Source organism: Mauremys reevesii, linkage group 4 (assembly GCF_016161935.1).
Source record: "Mauremys reevesii isolate NIE-2019 linkage group 4, ASM1616193v1, whole genome shotgun sequence".
Classification (NCBI taxonomy): Eukaryota; Metazoa; Chordata; order Testudines; family Geoemydidae; genus Mauremys; species Mauremys reevesii.
Window position 1 is genome coordinate 12,963,662 of NC_052626.1, and position 18,272 is coordinate 12,981,933.

Sequence of the window (18,272 nt, forward strand, 5' to 3'; positions counted from 1 at the left end):
GCCAGAATTCTTGTGTTTTTACATGAAGAAAATGAACATAGGTTGACGGAAGCAAGTGGAGAGAGTAAGTTGTTTTACCACAGCCTGAAAAAAAGAGTCTGAACGTACATCACAAAGATCCCCAGAATCTAGCTGAAATCGGTGCAGTTGCACCCACTTACGCCAGGTGTGAATTTGGCCCATGCAGTTTCATTCCAAATGAACAAATCCTTTTGGCCTTACAGCCAGCAAACAGGATTTGACATGGTTTGGTGCAAAACCTGGATCAAATCTGAACAACTTTTCAGGAGATTTGCCTACATTATATTTTCAGTCACTGTTTTATTGTTACTACAGCAGTAATACCAGAGGCACCAGCCGAGGTCAGGCCCCCATCGTGCTAGGCACTGTACACTGTGACAGACCCAAACCAGTGGGGTACAGGAGTCTGGTAGAGGGCAAATATACTGGTCACTGGATGAGTAGTTTTCTGTTCCCTGAGTGACCAGAGCAGGGGCTGCACTAGAGTAATCAGGAACCTGCTAGAACCAATGAAGGCAGACGGGCTGATTAGATCACCTGCAGCCAATCAAGGCAGGCTAATCAGGGCACCTGGGTTTAAAAAGGAGCTCACTCCAGTCAGGGAGGGGGAGCCAGAGGAGAGGAAGTGCGTGTGAGGAGCTGGGAGCAAGAGGCGCAAGGAGCTGAGAGTGAGAGGCTGTGCTGCTGGAGGACTGAGGAGTACAAGCGTTATCAGACACCAGGAGGAAGGTCCTGTGGTGAGAATAAAGAAGGTGTTTGGAGGAGGCCATGGGGAAGTAGCCCAGGAAGTTGTAGCTGTCATGCAGCTGTTACAGGAGGCACTATAGACAGCTGCAATCTGCAGGGCCCTGGGCCCTGGGCTGGAACCTGGAGTAGAGGGCGGGCCTGGGTTCCCCCCAAACCTCCCAACTCCTGATCAGACACAGGAGGAGTTGACCCAGACTGTGGGGAAGATCACTGAGGCAAGCAAATCTGCCAATAAGCGCAGGACCCACCAAGGTAGAGGAGGAACTTTGTCACAACACACACTAAGTTTCTGACTCAGGGAGCTTCCAACCTAAACAGACAATGTGTGGGAGGGAAAACAAAGGCACAGATGGATAAAATAACTTAAGTCACACAACTGCTCAGGGGCATATCAGTGAAAAGAACCCAGAACTCTTGGCTACCGGGTCAGTGCCCTATCCACTAGCTCATACAGTCTTTCTATCTATAGCCATGCACACAGACAGACTTTAGTATCAATATTATGGGCCAGATTCCAACATCTTTACTCACATTCAGTAGGACCTTACTCCATAAGTAGTCCCACTGGCGTCAATGGGACTACTCACCCCCAAGCCCACCTCCTCCCTCTACCACGGGCTCCTGCCCCTAGATCATGAAGCAGCTCTCCACTCCACTCAAAGCCACCCTGCTTCACTTTTCCCCAGGGGACTTCCTGTGTATTTCCCTCTCCTTAGCCTTTTCCAGGCATCTTCAGGCAAGCCCCTCCAGGGCTCCTTTCTCAGTGGGGCACTACCGGTGGTCTTTAACACAGAGTGTGACAACATTTGAACCTCACCAACAAGCTGCTACTCTGTCTCCAAGTCTCCCCCCTCACTAGGTAACAGGACCCCTCTTATTTCCTGCTTCCCCTTCCCAGCTGGCCGTGTTGCAGGTTATCAATTGGGGAATTACAAGTCCCAGCACTCCTGTGGCCTGGGAGGAAACTAGTCACAGGTCAGAGCTGGAACCTGAGCTCTCCTTAAAGTCCGGCTGGCTTACTCTGTGATAATTCCACTGGCTGAATGACTACTCCAGAATGTAACCATGTTGAAGGCTCGCCTCTGCTTTTTATCCTCGTAGACACTGCATATGAAGGCCAAATTCTGCCTTTGGTAATGTGCATCAGGGCTGGCTTCAGGGGTTTTGCCATCCCAAGCGGTAGGGATGGGGGGAGAGCTGCAATCGCGATCGGCGGCACTTCGGAGGCAGCTCCACCACGTGCCTTCTTCTTCGGCAATACTTCGGCAAAGAGCCGGACATGCCGCCCCTTCCCCTTAGTCGCCCCAGACACCTGCTTGCTACGCTGGTGCCTGGAGCCGGCCCTGATGTGCATACAGCCCTCGATGACAATGCATGCAGATGGTGGAGGACAGAATTTGGCCATGCACTCACATTATTTATATTTCAGTAGCATCTGGAGGTTCCTCCAAGGAGATTGGAGTCCCATTGTACTAGGTGCTAGACAGTCCCTACCTTGAAGTGCTTGCAGTCCAGGACAAAGGGCGGAAGAAAGGAAATATTAATACCTGGCTTTACAAATGGGGAATGAGGCTCAGAGAAATATCAGGATTTACCCAATGGGTTTGTGGCAAAGTGAAAACTGAACCCAGTTCTTCCATTCCAGTGTCTTAACCACAAGAACATCCTTCCTCCCTACATAGATTTTTTTAATTACTTTCTGTACAATGTGTGAAGATAAACAATGGTGCCTACAGGAAATTAAACACTATGCACTGTGGCAAAGGAATTGTTTGCACTCACTGCCTCCTAATGCCACACAAATCAAGGTCAGGAAAGACCCCTTCATTTACACCTTTTACAAATGGGGATTTCTGAATGATGCAAAGCTATCAGAGCACGATAAAAAGTAAAGCGATGCAAGTAAAGCAGATGCGCCAGGATGTGGGAGAACTTACAGCAGATGGCACTAAAATATTAAACCAACATTTCCTTATGTTCAAAGCTCAGCCACAGATTAATGCTGATTACAGAGTCAGTCTATTTAAAACATGGCGATGAAAAATGAGTCCCAGATTGTTAAATCATTCTACCAAACATCTCCCTTCCTCCGAAACTACCTCACTAGCAACTAATGTGCTTTCAACACAAGGGATGTGTTAATGTTATTCCAGCAAGGTTACTTCTAACAAAAACACTCCTGATAACTAGAACTCCCAGGCATCTATTGAAAAACAAATTCATTGTGAAGCTGCAAAAATCTGCTTCTCCATGGCAACGGCCCTAGGTAGACACAGACATTAAAATAATAATAAATAATAATAATAACAAAACCCAACCCTGACAAAGGTTTGTTTCCATTCTTTTTGAACGCCTCTGCATGATATTTTCGGGAAATGTGGAGTTACAACTGAAATTTCACTCGAGTGGAAGCAGTCACTGCCTGCTCTATTGAGTACAGGCTACTGAGCGGTCTTTCATAATGTTATCACTGAAACAAATTATTCTGATAGGTTCGTTGTGGCTCATAATGCAGCAACAGGGAGTCTGGGGCTCCTCTGCAAAGATTAATGGAGGAGTTCCTTGCTTCTCTTATCTCCTGAAAGCATGTGGCAGGGTGCCTCTTTTGCCACTGTGCTTGACGAGGGATGGTTTAAGAGAGGGCTTTACCGGGCATGAACGGCACTTAATTGTTCAGCACAAACAGAAGCCATATTATGAGCTCTGTGGGCCATCTATGGCTGTTACCGTACAACTGCTTGCAAAGAAATAAATGGTGCTTCGCTACGGAGACGGTAGGCATATTGCTAATTTCTGTGACTAGACGGAAATCATACAGAGATGGGTGCTGGGCTTATCATGTACTCAGCAGCTGAGCCACGGCATAGAATGTGAGCTGGCTCTCATTCTCCACTGCCCTGGTGCCTCCATCTGCCAAAGTCTACACAATGAAGCCACCTGAGCCCAGGGTGGGGAGGGGCTGTTCTGCAGGAGAGGACCCAGCAGGGCAGACGCCTGCTCGAGGGCAAAAAAAGTCATATCCCTGGGAATAAGTACATGAAGGCTATGGAGCCCATCCGAGGCCCACTGAAGTCTGTCTATGGTATTTACATGACTCCCATTACCAAAGTATCTGAGCACCTTACAGTCTGTAATAGATTTACCCTTATCACACCCACATGTCAAAAGGAAGTGCCATCACCCCCTTTTACAAACAGAATGAAAGCAAGAGACCGATTTACCCAAGGTGTCCCACGTAGCCTGTGACTAGGTTGACCAGACAGCAAGTGTGAAAAATTAGGACTGGGGGTTGGAAGTAATAGGCACCTATATAAGAAAAAGCCCCAAATATCAGGACTGTCCCTATAAAATTTGGACCTCTAGTCACCCTGCCTGTGACAGAACCAGGAATTGAACCCAAGTCTATCTAACGTCTAGGCAGTCAAGATAGTCACTAGACCACCCCTCCTCTGTGAGAAGGAGAATCCTTCCACTGATTTTAATTACGTTTGTTCAGTCTATCTGGAGTGGCCAGGTATGAAGTGGGAGAACCCATGCGCAGAAGTCTAGGATAGGACATAGAGACTAAGGAAAAGTCACATGCATAGGACTCAAAATAAGATTATTTTTTTTAGAACGATAGAGTAAACCTCTGTTTTGTTTGCCTTCAGTATAAAAATAAAAGGACAGATAGCTGATTTTATAACATGAACAGCCATAGGGACTGGGGTTAAGAGAAGCTGAGGTGTTGTCTAACAATTCTGCCCTCAGTTACAACTGCAGCAAACCCATTAAAACCCATGGAGTAACTGAGGATAGAATTTGACACCAGGTCCATATACATCGTCATTCAGAACTTGCTCATATTTACAAGCATTGTGTGGTTTTCACCGTAGATCTCACCAATGCCAGAATTCTTGACAATAACAATACTGTGCATTTTACTGGGCTTGTATACATGGTGGCAAGATGCAGTCTTCAGGGGGTGGGGGAGAATGAACTGGAGATCATGGTAGCATGTTGTGCTTTAGCTGTTCCTTGTAGGCATAAACCAAAAGGTACCTTGTGAAAATGAATGGAGTCCTGCTTGAAATGGGACTACATCAACACAAACAAGGTACTTCCTACTTCATGCCAGCAGGGTCTATGTGGGGCAGTTAGAGCACTCCATATTGGCATGCTCTACAATTCACAACCTCATGCCATCACATAGACAAGTCCTATTTTCAAAGCACAACATCCCAGAGAAGTAGGTGCATAAGTGTTGTTATCCCCATTTTACAGATGGGGAAAACAGAGAGAAAGGCAAAGTGATTTACCCAAAGCAAGGCAATGGTCGGGCTTGGACTAGGACTCAGGAACGCTGGCCCCTTGGAAGGCATGAGACTGACTTCATAGCACTCAAAGTCAATGTTGGGAGGAAAAAAGAGAAATGTAGAAAAGAAAGAAACATTTCTTTTTCCAGAGACTGATGGCTTCCCAGCTGTGCCATCCCAGCTATGATCCAGATTAATGGACAATGTTCAAGGGAACAGTACATGACACACTTACAGGTGAGACAAAGGTGCTTCATCGATGGTGAAGGCCTTGATTTAGCAAAACACTTAATCATATGCTTAATGTGCTAGAGAGCAGTATATCAAGTCTGGTATCAGAGGGGTAGCCGTGTTAGTCTGGATCTGTAAAAGCAGCAAAGAGTCCCGTGGCATCTTATAGACTAACAGACGTTTTGGAGCATGAGCTTTCGTGGGTGAATCCCCACTTCGTCTGTTATATCCATCCCCAGATAGTTCCTCTGCCCTTCCCTGACATACACGTTGGGAGGTTTTTTTAATTAACGGGAACACAAGAGCTGGACAGAAAGCTACTGATCTGACTGGCCTTCTTTCTGATTTGCTTCAGTTCAGCCTTCTTTCGGCTTGATTGCCGATGCCCAAAGTGCTCATGCAGGCCCTTTTCCATAGCCAATAGGACTTTTCTTAATTGGCATATAAGCCTATTTAAATCAGTTACTGGGCCTGATCCTCAGCTGGTTCCACAGAAATCGAGAGCACTTTGCCAGTTCACGCCAGCTGTGGATCTAGCCCTGCCTGTTGTTCAGGTTTTCCTGATATATTGAAATCTGAGATGCTGCAAGCCAGGATTTTCTTAGAACAAACCCAAGACTCCAGGTTACAGTTACAGCGAGAAGTTACATGTCAATTCTTCTTTCTGTTTGGCTTAATATAAAATATTGAGTATAAATAAAGGTTTGATATGAATGAGCAGGCTGCAGTTTCAGTATTAGAAAGGCCAAAGTCAGCTGAGCTGGCAGCCATCTTCAACTATTTGTTCTGCAAAAGGAAAGGGAGGGAAATAATAATGTAGCCAGTGATTGTATGACTCTGACCAGAGCGCATGTGATCGTGCCACTGTCACAGGCTAACTCACTGCTCATGTCACCTCCTGCTGGCCAATCTGGGACTTAGCTCTGCCAGCTTCCTCTCTCCCTCCGGTGGCATCATCTCCCATCCTGTCTCACTGCAGCCCTTCTCACTTCCGGATCGGCAGCTTTCTCTTTGTGACTTGGCCTCCAGCCAGGTCACTAAAGTCCTCCCCTTCTGGGGAAGTCACAGTCTTTCCAGATCTGCTGGCTGGCTGGAGTCCCCAATGTTCTTTACCACTCCCCAGTGGCTGGTAGGGGAACTCAGACCCGCCCTCTACACTGGGTTCCAGCCCAGGAACCCTAAAACAAGCAGCCGCGGTCCCCATGCAGTCCTACCTTTTCTTGCTGTTTCCCTGGGCTTCTTCCTAAATCACTAGCTCCTACCCTCTCTGGGTTTGCCAGCCTTCAACTCCTTCCCCTCAGAGAGTGACTACAGCCTACTTCCCTACAGCCTCTCCTAGCAGCAGCCCAGCTTTATACAGGCCCCACCTGTTCCTGCACAGGTGAGTCTGTCCCTCTAATGAGAGCTTTCTTCTTGCCCTCCAATCTACTAGGTTATCTGGCCCATCTGGCCTCCATTAACCCCTCCCATTCCTGTGTGGACTGCACACCCCAGCACAGCCACACAGAGAAATCAAATCTCATGATCTTTGACAAAAGCTAGCAGGGCCTCTCTATGGCGAATGAAATGGCAATATCTCCTATCTTACAAAAGATGACTGTTAGACATGGTAAAATGGAAAGGAGAAATGACTGGCCATTTTCATCATTACCACTGGATGGCAACAGACATTAAATAGAGACTTTGAATTAGCACTGTACAAACCACACATCTATCTGTTGTGTTCCATGGTACTTTTTTGGGGGTGCACCGGTGCAGGGAGGGGGGAGAGAGTGAGTGATTATAAGGTACCAAGCAAACACACACAGATTCTCTGAAGGTATGATACACAGCAAACTCACAGCAATGTAGTCAGTCAGTGAGGCTATGAGCTTGTTTCAAGTAAAATGCTGTGATTTCACATTGACTCACTCCAGAAGCTCTACAATCTGTGCATTTATTCCATGGAGCATGAATTCAAAATCAATTTGCATTTCCATGTTCAGCGCCAGAATTAATCCAGTCGAATCAGTGTAACAGAATGCCCGTTTAGTCCTGTAAACTGATATCATTATGGACATTGGTACTTTGTACACACTACACAATAAGGATAAGTTGCAAAACACATGAATGTTTATATATGAAGCTAAATGGTTGATGATTGACAGTTCTTGGACTACATCTACCCTGACAGTAACTAACCAGAGCCAGGGAACAATCTGAACTATAGTATGGACCTAAATTCATGCCGGTGTCGCTCAATGACATCACTGACTTTACTGCCCACAAGGATGAACTTTGCCTTATAATTTTTTCTTGCAGTTGATAAAGTTCCAATATTATAGACTTTGAGTATCAAAAGCTATTGTTCTGGCTACATGATGCTTTTTGTTACAGGCCCTGTTCACTTCTAATTATTTGCAGAATATCTCCAAATTTTGTAGGCTTGGTCTCCCAGCCCAAAGAGAAATACTGTAGAATGTTTTAAGCTAACTCATTCAGCCCCTTGTGAATTCTCCAAAAGAGATACAAACGTACTGTTCACAGGTTGGAAAAACAGACATGTACAGCACTTCTTAAGGGACCATTTAATTAGATACAGCGACGGGTGCATTAATCCCTCAGACAGAAAAGCATTATTGGCCAGATCCCAGCATTGCTAACCCCAAGAGTTCAAAAATCATGAGTCAGCCTCCCAACAGTCTTGAGATTGACTTAAAAATAATGACATCTTAAAAAAAACACATTATTTTTTTATTTATCTTTGTCATAACCTTTGGGGTTCACATTTTCAAGCACTGCTCCACAACTCGTGGGGCTAAAAGGTTATTTTATTTTTCATGGATGCTGATAGTCTCAGCTAATCACGTCTTCCGAGGTTTAAGAAGAGCACCAAATATTGCAAGACTATCAGTGAAATTGTGAGTGAGCAACATTGGGAGCTGGTGTAAACTAGCAGAACTTTACTGAAGTCAATGGAGCTACAGCGATTTATGCCTGTTGAGGATCTGGCCCGTATTTCTGCATAAAGGGGCCTGATCCTGTGAGATGCTGAACACCCTCTACTCCCTTAGAATCATAGAATATCAGGGTTGGAAGGGACCTCGGGAGGTCATCTAGTCCAACCCACTGCTCAAAGCAGGACCTAATCCCCAACTAAATCATCCCAGCCAGGGCTTCGTCAAGCCTGACCTTAAAAACCTCTATGGAAGGAGATTCCACCACCTCCCTAGGTAACCCATTCCAGTGCTTCACCACCCTCCTAATGAAAAAGTTTTACCTAATATCCAACCTAGACCTCCCGCTCTGCAACTTGAGACCTTAGTGGGCTGCATATGTTTATTGGCGCACTTGTAGATATACCAGAGAGTTCTCTGGAGTGTCTGCCCAGGGAAATAGCAGCTATTGAAATACAGAGCTGAGCACATATGTATTGTTGGCTAAGCACTGACAAACAAGAATAAACTAGTTAGTAGCTGTCCTGGGTAGCAGGGCCGGCTCCAGGCACCAGCGAAGGAAGCAGGTGCCTGGGGCGGCCAATAGAAAGGGGCAGCACTCCGTCCGTTATTGGGGCGGCACGTCCAATCTGCGGCGGGAATTCGGTGGTGGGTCTTTCAGCAACTCAGTCTTTGGTGGCACTTCAGCAGCCGCTCAACTCTGTTTCAGTCTTCGGCGGCAATTCAGCGACAAACCCTTCACTCACTCTTGTCCTCCTCGGTGGCACCTCAATTGGGTCTTCTTTCTTTCTTTCTTTCTTTCTTTCTTTCTTTCTTTCTTTCTTTCTCCCCACCGCTTGGGGCAGCAAAAAAGCTGAAGCTGGCCCTGCTGGATAGGGAAAGTTTCCACCACCAACAATGAAGGGAATACAAGTGGCAAATGCTGACTTAATGGGAGACAAGTGGGGAAATCCACTGGTGTCCCTAGGAATCTCATGTGAATCAAAAAGAGATATAGCCTTGGTAGTGAACTGGCATCAGTTTAAGCAATGAAAGGGTGGGAGGAATTCATCAAGGGAAAATACACACTGAAAATCAAGGAAAAACATGTTGGGCCAAATTCATCCTGGGTGTAAGTCCACTGAGTTCAGTGAGGTTACAGCAGGGATGAGTTTGGCCTATGGAGTCCCATTCTGCTCAGAGACACTCATGTGCAATTCCTATGGAACTCCGTGGGAGATCTCTCTCTCTCTCTCTGACAGTAGAAACTGTATCAAGAGAGAATGCTGAAAAACTACAGTAGGAACAGCTTAGCAAAGCGTGAGTAAGTAATGAATAAAACCCGCTGGAAAAAACTATCACCACTAATGAATATTTTAAAAAAACCCTCAGTGTTTACAGGGAAGAGATCTAGCCAGCTGTTTAATGCCATCCCTGGCATATCCCAGATTTGAACAAGTGCGTGGGAGGGGAGGCGGGGGGAACAGACAGAATTTATCCCAACCACTCTTCCACTGGTGCAGAAATTCATTCGCCAATTCCTCAGTCCAGTACCCCCGGAGCACAGAGGACCTAAAGCTTTATAAAAGGGGCAGCTGGGCACTCCTGTATCATAGCATTCATCTCACAAAGGCCCATCCCTTGTCAGAATGTCTTGGGCCGGCGGAACAATCCCTAGACGAGTGTTCTGGTGAGCATACATTCAGACAGCCTTGTGGCTACTCTGATTTCTGCTGGAGCGTGGTGTGGCCCCAGGATTAGAGAAGGCGGAAAGATAGACTAGAGCCACTTCTGTGCTTTTGTCAGCTGGGCTGGGAATGAGCTCACTACAATGGAGGATTGATCCCTCCAACTCTGAAGTATTAAAATATAAAATTAGGCACTTTTTAAATACCAAATTTTGTTAATTTGTTACCCCCCAAATTAATAGCATCTCCCATTGCAAGCATGAGACCCGATCTTGCAGCCCCTCACTCACCTGAGTCAGTTTGCTGGTTTTGATTCACTGTAATACAATAGGTTAATTTTTAAAGTGTTCCCCATAAAGTCACCATACAGGGCCGTGGTAAGTCATGGAGTTAAAGCCCCTGCATGTGTATTTTACAAAGTGTGGCTATGCCCTAAAAAGTTGCTTGGTAACAATGCTACTGGGGAGTTTCCATATTTGTTGTGTCACACTGATTTCCATATCAAACTCGCTTCATTTGCAAATAGAAAGGTGGTCCCTAACTGCCAGCCTCACAACTCAATCTGAGCTCTCTCAGTCAGGGTGGGTAACTTTCCTTTTAGATATCACCAACAGTGGTGCGAACAGGTGGACAAAGGGAGAGCTCAGAGCTCCAACAATCCTCAGCAGGTATAGAGTCCCTTGGGAATGACAGACAGCTGGGGTAGATTAGAGCAGCCCCAGGCGACTCTAAGCTGTAGGCAGGACCAGTCAGACAGGGAGCTCCCATATCCACTCCCTCTCTGCTGCATCCCGTGGAAGCAGCGAAGAGTCTGGGCCATTGTCTAGTTAGAGGTGAAGTTCCCCAAGATCTTAAACGGCAGACAATAAAAAGACAGATCCATTCTCTCTCACACATGCCTTGCGAATTCAGCTATGTATTTGCATTGGAGAGAGACTAGAGACATTTCCCTCAAAAAGAATAAGGCACAGTGATAGCGTGAATCACCTTAACGGACCTCAGTTCAGATTTGACTGAGGCCATACATTTGGTCATGCTGTAGGTTTGGTGCTTCCAATCTAGTCTCTACTGGACCTTTCTTCGTATAATAAAAGGCACCACACAGTCTGGTTGTCTCTGTTTTAAAGGGACCCTACTAGCTCAAGCTGTTGCAGATCTGGATTCAAGTGCAGTTGGCTGAGCTGAGTAATGGGGAAGCTGCTCTCCCCCACATACAATTACAGCACCTGGTTGTGAAACACCTATCTTTAAACAATGCTGCCCTTTCAAAGGCACTAGGATTAGACTCCCATTTCAGTATGTTTTATTTATGTAATCTCCTGCTCTCCCAACCCCCAGGTTAACTGAGGGAGCAGCATTACACTGATTTATTCTTAACATAGCAAAGGTCACCCTAACATAAGACCCTTGAGTGACAAGAAGTGGAAGCTAGATTGAAGGCCAAACCCTAAACTCTGAATTACTCATTACTGAATTATTCCTTTTTGATAATTACAGGCCAGGGCCTGAGGTTCTTGCTAAGGTTTTTACTCAGTCCTTAGTTAAGTCCATCCCCTCTGTTGTGTGAACTAAGAACCAACACTAGACTAAGACCTTTAGCATTTGGCCCGACAGCAGCAGCAGGAACATTTCCCAGGATCTGAGCATTAGCAAAATGAAATTATACTTGCGTAATTCACAAGACTTGAGAGTGGCCACAACAAGCCAACTCATTTTTATGGATGGAAGGGGTTCTACAGCACCACGGGATTCTTTCAGGCAGACTATTCCAGCCATCAAAAAGCTATTTGTTCATCTGAACTATTTCCCCCACCCCCAATCTGGTTGTCCCCCCAACCCCATTCCTGTGGCCAACACAACTCATGGAAGAGCCTGACTTGTTGCTTCCGCTGCTGAGTTTGTGTAGGGTTAGCACAATTTCAGAGCATACAGTAGAACTTCAAAGTAACAAACTGACAGGTCAACCTCATACCTCATTTAGAACCAGGCAGCAGCAGAGATAAAAAATAAAGCAAATACAGTACAGCACTGTGTTAAACGTAAACTACTAAAAAATAGAGGGAAAGTTTAAAAAAAGATTTGACAAGGTAAGGGAACTGTTTCTGTGCTTGTTTCATTTAAATTAAGATGGTTAAAAGCAGCATTTTTCTTTTACATAGTAAAGTTTCAAAGCTGTTTTAAGTCAATGTTCAATTGTAAACTTTTGAAAGAACATCATAACATTTTGAAAAGTTCTGGTCTTACTGTCCTAATTTAGGGTAAATATCCAATGAGTTGAGTGGAGGTAAAGGATCTAAGAACCATTACTACCTCATCGCTTTCTGTTCCAGCTGCAAGGAGTGCATCTCCGATCTGCCTTGGCTAATTAAAATAGCGAGCACTTCACACCTATTTGTGTTTTCAAAAATCCAACCCCAACCTTCTCTCAGAGGAGAGGAAAGAAGAGAAGACCCCTCAACTGCTATGAGTCACACTGCTTAATGTGCTTCTAGATGGTGCCCACATGACAGGGCTATTGGCACGATATATGACAGTGGGTAGAGTAGAAAGGCAGTTTGACTACAGTCAGGACTGCAAGATTGGACCCAAATAAATTCCAATCAAAATAATATAAAGGCACAAGGGTCTAGGCCATGGCTACACTACAAAATTAAATAGACAACTCACATCAGCATATATCCGCCACAGTAATTACATCGCTTGTGCGTGTCGACACTTCATTCCTGGTGTCGGCAGTGTGCGTCCTCACCAGGAACACGTGTATCAACTGTACTGTCAGTGCAGGACATTTCAGAGGATGGCTCCTGAAAGCCAGTAACAGTTGACGTAAGCAACGCAGTGTGTACACCGACACTGCGTCGACCTAATTACATTGACCTTGACTCTTCGCCGCTTGTGGAGGTGGAGTTATTAAGTTGGTGTGAGGGGGCGGTTATGTCAGTGGGACTGAAATTTAAGTGTGGACATTTCCATAGCTAAGGTAAGCTGCCTTGCATCAACTGAACTTTGTAGTGTAGACTAGACCCCAGTCTTTCTATTAATTGTATAGACAGATTTATAACAGCAGAAGGGACCACTGTGATCATCTACTCAAACTTCCTGCATAGCACAGGCCATAAGACTCCGCCCACAGATTCTGACATCAACCCAGCAACTTCTGGCTGAGCTGGTACAGTTCTTTTACAAATACATCCCACCTGGATTTAAAGCGATGAAGAATCAACCCCACCTTTTGGTGAGCGGTTCTAGTGGTTAATTACCCTGCATTGTTCAAGATATCTGCCTTGTTTCCAGTTTGAATTGGTCAAGCTTCAAACTCCAGCCACTGATCTTGTTATGCCTTTGCCTGCTAGATTAAAAAACCCTCCTACATTAATCATACACATCCCCCATTCGCAGCATTCAAGAAAAACATGTTACTTAGACAACATAAATTTCTGCATTTACCTTTTTGCTTATTTAAAAATGGCAGTGAGGGGGAAGCCAAGGAACTTCTTTTCCCAGAGTCCTTGGATGACAGTTTACTTTGGTTAACAACTGTTGCTTCAAGTGGCTTCTTCTGAATTATTTTTTCTTTTAGTTCTTCAGTATCGATGGCAGAGGTTGGTGGCTCAACACTTACTTTGGGTGCTACAAAAGAGCATTTCAGATAGGAAGCAGACTCAGCTAGATTTTCCCTGTTCATCCTACTCTCTGTTGTCTTACTTACTTCAAAGTCAGAAGCATCAGTTCTCGAACCACTCTCTTCCCGGATTATGTCCATGATTATTGGTTTCATGAGAGGAGAATCTTGCTCCCTCTTGGGACTTTCTTCGGAAGCTGAAGAGGCATCGCATGACTCGATAATCAGTTCGCTGTCGAGTTCAGCTTCACGCTCTTCCCTCAGGATGCTGTACTGTATTGAAGGAGAAGCAGGCGAAGGGGGAGGCCCTCCGATATGACTGAAGGTCATGTAGCTGGAGTGTAGCATCTCTTCAGCAGCTAGCGGGTCTTCTGAGACCAGCTCTATCTCAGAGTCACCAGACTCGGCACTGCTGGCTTCGTTATCTAAGGGGGATGAAACAGCTGGACGCCCTGGCTTGCTTTTCTGATCTTGTTTTTCTGTATAAAGACCTGGTGAACGCTGGACTTCAGAGGTTTCAAAAGAAAAGCCCTTTGCTTCTTTAATGGCACCGATGAGCTCATCCTCTGACAGGCTGCATTTACCTTGAGATTCTGAGCCAGATGGTTCTGTTATCCCATGGGGAGAGAGAGAGAGAGAGAGAGAGAGAGAGAGAACACAAGGTTGTTAACAAAGATAACTTCTGATTGCTTTAAATCACTGTCTGTTGCCTAATCAAACACAGATTCAGCTAGCAGGACTGGTTACATAAGCAGGCAACATTACCTTTAATAATAAACAATTATACCTAGCTCTGAGATCTATGGATGGAAATGTGCTTTACAAGGAGGTCAGTGTCATCGTGTGCCCAAGGTCTCCCGGCAACCTAAGATTATCTATTTTTTAAATGGGAAAATTATCAAGATAAAAATGACAGACATAAATATACACTTGGGGCGTGCATGTGCAGGGGCATGCACAAACGCAAGCACACACAGAGTAAGTATTTCGGAAACATTTTATTGAATTTATAAAGGAAAACATTCTTAGCAATCTCTTGGCAATGGATGTTCATTTCAGTGTTTTGTATGCAACATGCAATATTCTTTTTAATAAGGCAATATTCTCACTCACACTGCAATTCATACTTGGGATTGAATTTTGAGTACCATGGATTAGAAAGACTCAAATCCAATGTGAGCTGCTTGTCAAATATGCTGTGTGCATCATGAACAAGGTAACAATGGAAATTAACCTTATTCCATTTTTACTGAAGCAAAGACCCACTGAAGCCAATGAGGGCTGTCTTGGGTAAAGGCTCAGTGAAATCTGAGGAAAAATCTCATGATTTGGACTGACATAATTTGACCTGTATCAGAGGGGTAGCCGTGTTAGTCTGGATCTGTAAAAAGCAACAGAGTCCTGTGGCACCTTTAAGACTAACAGGTGTATTGGAGCATAAGCTTTCGTGGGTGAATACCCACTTCGTCAGACTCATGTAATGGAAATTTCCAGAGGCAGGTATAAATATGCAGGAAGAATCAGTCTGGAATAATTTGACCTGTTATATTTAAACCCTTTTTAATATTTATATTGGTCACTCTCCATCTGGATACAAAGGAGCAAGCCTCCTGTTGACCACACCGGGAATTTTGGGGGTATGAGGAATGCAGAATCAGGTCCCTCCCGATCTACTAAATTTGGATAATGAATAATCACCTGTTCTGGAGTCCCAGATGAAGGACCATATTCTATAACAGCTACTTGGATTTATGTAATTATAAAACAGCAAATATATATGCATGTCTGAATTCTAGGAATGGCTGATCATAGCACCTATTAAGGTTGCCTGACACTTCCCATTATAAGACTCTGTTTTCAGTTGCCTCTAATTTTGCCTAACTTTAACCATTTGGGCTAAAATATTCCATGTTATATATCTGTGTCAAGCTGATTTTTTTTAATGTTTCAGCTAAAATGGTTCAGCTGCTGCAGAGAACAAGTCTAGGGAAAATACGTTGTTTTGCCCATGTTAAAAAAATATTCTGGTAACCTTTTCTTTGTGAAGTTCTACTGCCTCCATGCTTTGGAGCAGGGACTTCAAATGTGACAGGGGGTAGTGTCTGTGTCAGGGATGTGCCTTTTGCTGTTCTGGCGAAAATCTGCCCAAATGTGGTCAGGTTCTAAGCCTTTGAAAAAAAACCTCAGTTCACACATGCGCTATAGAAACGTCTTGGAGTTTAGCAGCTAAAATCTCTGAAGATTCTGTCCTCACCGAGCATGTTCCAGCCCCTCACAGCTCCGAGAGCTGACCAGACCATAAATGTGCTGTCCCCACACAGCAGCTGAGCTTGCTCCAGCCCAGATGTAAAGCGAGACTTTCCCGGTAATGGCCGCTCCCAGGTGCTCAGGGCCAGGGTAGGGCCAGGCTCTGGAACTGAGAGTAAGGAAAGTCTCTTCTATGCTCTCACAGTGACTCCTCTGCTGGCATCCGGGCCTGACTTGAAGGCAGAGGGGACAAGAGTCAGACTGGTGTAGGGTGGGACAAGGAGCCTGGTGAAACTGGGATGGGGCGGATTGGGAAAGAAACAGAGCTGGAGAAAGATGGAAAGGGATAGAATAAGGGTGACAGGGACTGGAAGTCAAGGGAGGGGAGGCCATGGCTCCCAGTCTCCTTGCTCAGGTAGTCAAGGGGGGAGACTGGGAGACAGTAAAGGAAATGGGGGACTTGGAACCACTTGGCAGAGGAGGAACTGAGATTGGATGAGGAGTGGGGGGAGAATGAGACTGACTAGACAAAGGGACTGGGAACAAGCTGTGGGGAGAGTAGGGGGGAAGGGGAGACAGATCTGACAGGGACCTGGGTGGGGGAGAGAACAGGATTTGGCTGGGCAAAGAGACTGGAACAAGGAGCTGAGGAAGGCAGTGGGAGAAGACTGAGATAGGATGAGGAGAGACACTGGAAACTGGATGGGGGAGCAGGGCAGACAGGGATGGCTGAAGGCTGTAGGGTAGGAGAAAGATCAGACAAGAAGGTTGGAGGGAGGAACTGGAACTGTCTGGACAAGGAGACTGGAAACAAGGCCCTGGGCAGGGTGGAGAAGTGGGACTGGCTGGGGAAGAAGACTGGGAGGCAGGGGAGACTGAGACTCAAACATGGAGAAGGTGACTAGGATGGGCTGGGGAAGGCGACTGACATTGGGAAGAGAAGCTCGAGTAGTGGAGACTGGGTTTGCGTAGGCAATTATAATGGGCCGGGGATGAGGAGCCAGGAGTGTGGAAGAGATGGGACTGGGTCAGGGACAGATTGGAGGGGACAAGGCAGAAGGTCAAGCTTAGGAAGGGGAGAAAACAGGCAGAGGGATCTCTGGCCACCAGAGCACACTCCCCTTCAGAGCCTGGATTGGAATCCAAGATTCCTGAGTCTCAGCATTCCTCTACTGTCAGCAAATATCTGTGAAACCCTCTGGCAAAGTGTGCATCCTATCCCTCTCTAGTGCTGATCCCCACCGTGGACGACAACCTACTACAGCTATCAATTATCCCTTAGCTGAAGTGGCAGAGGTCTGTGTGGTGGATCTAAATGTTACAATTCTGCTGAAGAATCAGGTGGATGTCAAGATGCCACCTGATGGCATTTCCGTGTTTTGTGAAATGGGGATAATACCACAACACCCCTGGGAAGTGAGAGGAAGACCCTTGAGCCAATCCCACTTCATCTCCTCCCACCCTCACCCTCAGGTAGGGCCCAGTTCAGCTGAGCATCCCTATTCAGCAGAGCACTTAAGCATGTTCTTAAGTGCTTTGCTAATTCACAGCCTTAATCTCTTATCTTTCAGCATCTTCCTAGGTATAATTTGTTAACCATATCATATCTATAGAGGGATGGACCAGTTCAGATAAAAGAAGACCTGACCCAACCTTTCACCCAAAACAGACAAAATTTGAAGCAAAACAAGTTTGGTTGATTGCTTAACAAAATATGAGGTCTTCATTTCCTGGTTCCCAGTGGAAAGAGAAGTGCCAAGATACTGCAAGGAAGGCTGGTCTTCTGTGATCAGTTAGAGGCAAAAAGGTACCAGAAATTTCATGGGTGTGAGTGAGACCCCCTCCCTAAGACTTCCCATCTGTTCTGCTTTTCCATAGATAAAGAGCAAACAGACCCCTTCAGTCCTGTAGGCTTTTATATTAGATGAAAGGAACTAACACAGAAATTAAGAATAAATGTAAAGGATCCAAGAGATCATGGTGGCTGAAACTTGCTCTAGAAAGAGCAGTCATCTTGAGCTAATTCATAGCAAGTGCCCTACACTTCACTCTTAAAGAGGCAGCACAATGGAAAACAGTCTCATAGCTACATATACCATGCCATTCAGTGCTGCAGATTCAACAGGTTCCGGTAAACCATGTGTGGTTTCGGGTGCTTTTCCAGAACTGACTTCTGAACCTTTAGAAATTGGCCCAGTGACAATTGGCTCTGGCTCACTCTATCCCGAGGTGAAAAGGGATCAGAAAGAGGGGCATATTTCCCCACTGGGCACAGAAAGAACTTAGCCAGCTTCTACATCATTCTTGCAGCCCTCAGCGTATAGGACAGGGAAGGGGTGTTCTCAGAGTGCTCAATGCTTCTGCAAACCTCTGTTGGTGGGTGACATCCTGGAGACCACTGAGGGCTGCTCTAATCTATTCAAGGGCTGTATAAAACAGCCTGAGGATCATGCTTCCCCACCTTGCAGTGCCCAGCAGAAATTAAGCACGGTAGAGAATCTAACCC

The 18,272-nt window shown here is 45.6% G+C and overlaps 1 protein-coding gene across 2 annotated transcripts in view; it reads right to left on the bottom strand.

Moving 5' to 3' along the window:
• Positions 1 to 18,272, bottom strand: part of RTN1 (reticulon 1) — a 189,105-nt gene that overhangs the window by 55,884 nt on the left and 114,949 nt on the right. For both annotated transcript variants that reach the window (XM_039536274.1, XM_039536275.1), the window contains one exon: positions 13,345 to 14,127. In XM_039536274.1, coding sequence (XP_039392208.1) covers positions 13,345 to 14,127 — 783 coding nt within the window. The remainder of the gene's footprint in view (positions 1 to 13,344; positions 14,128 to 18,272) is intronic.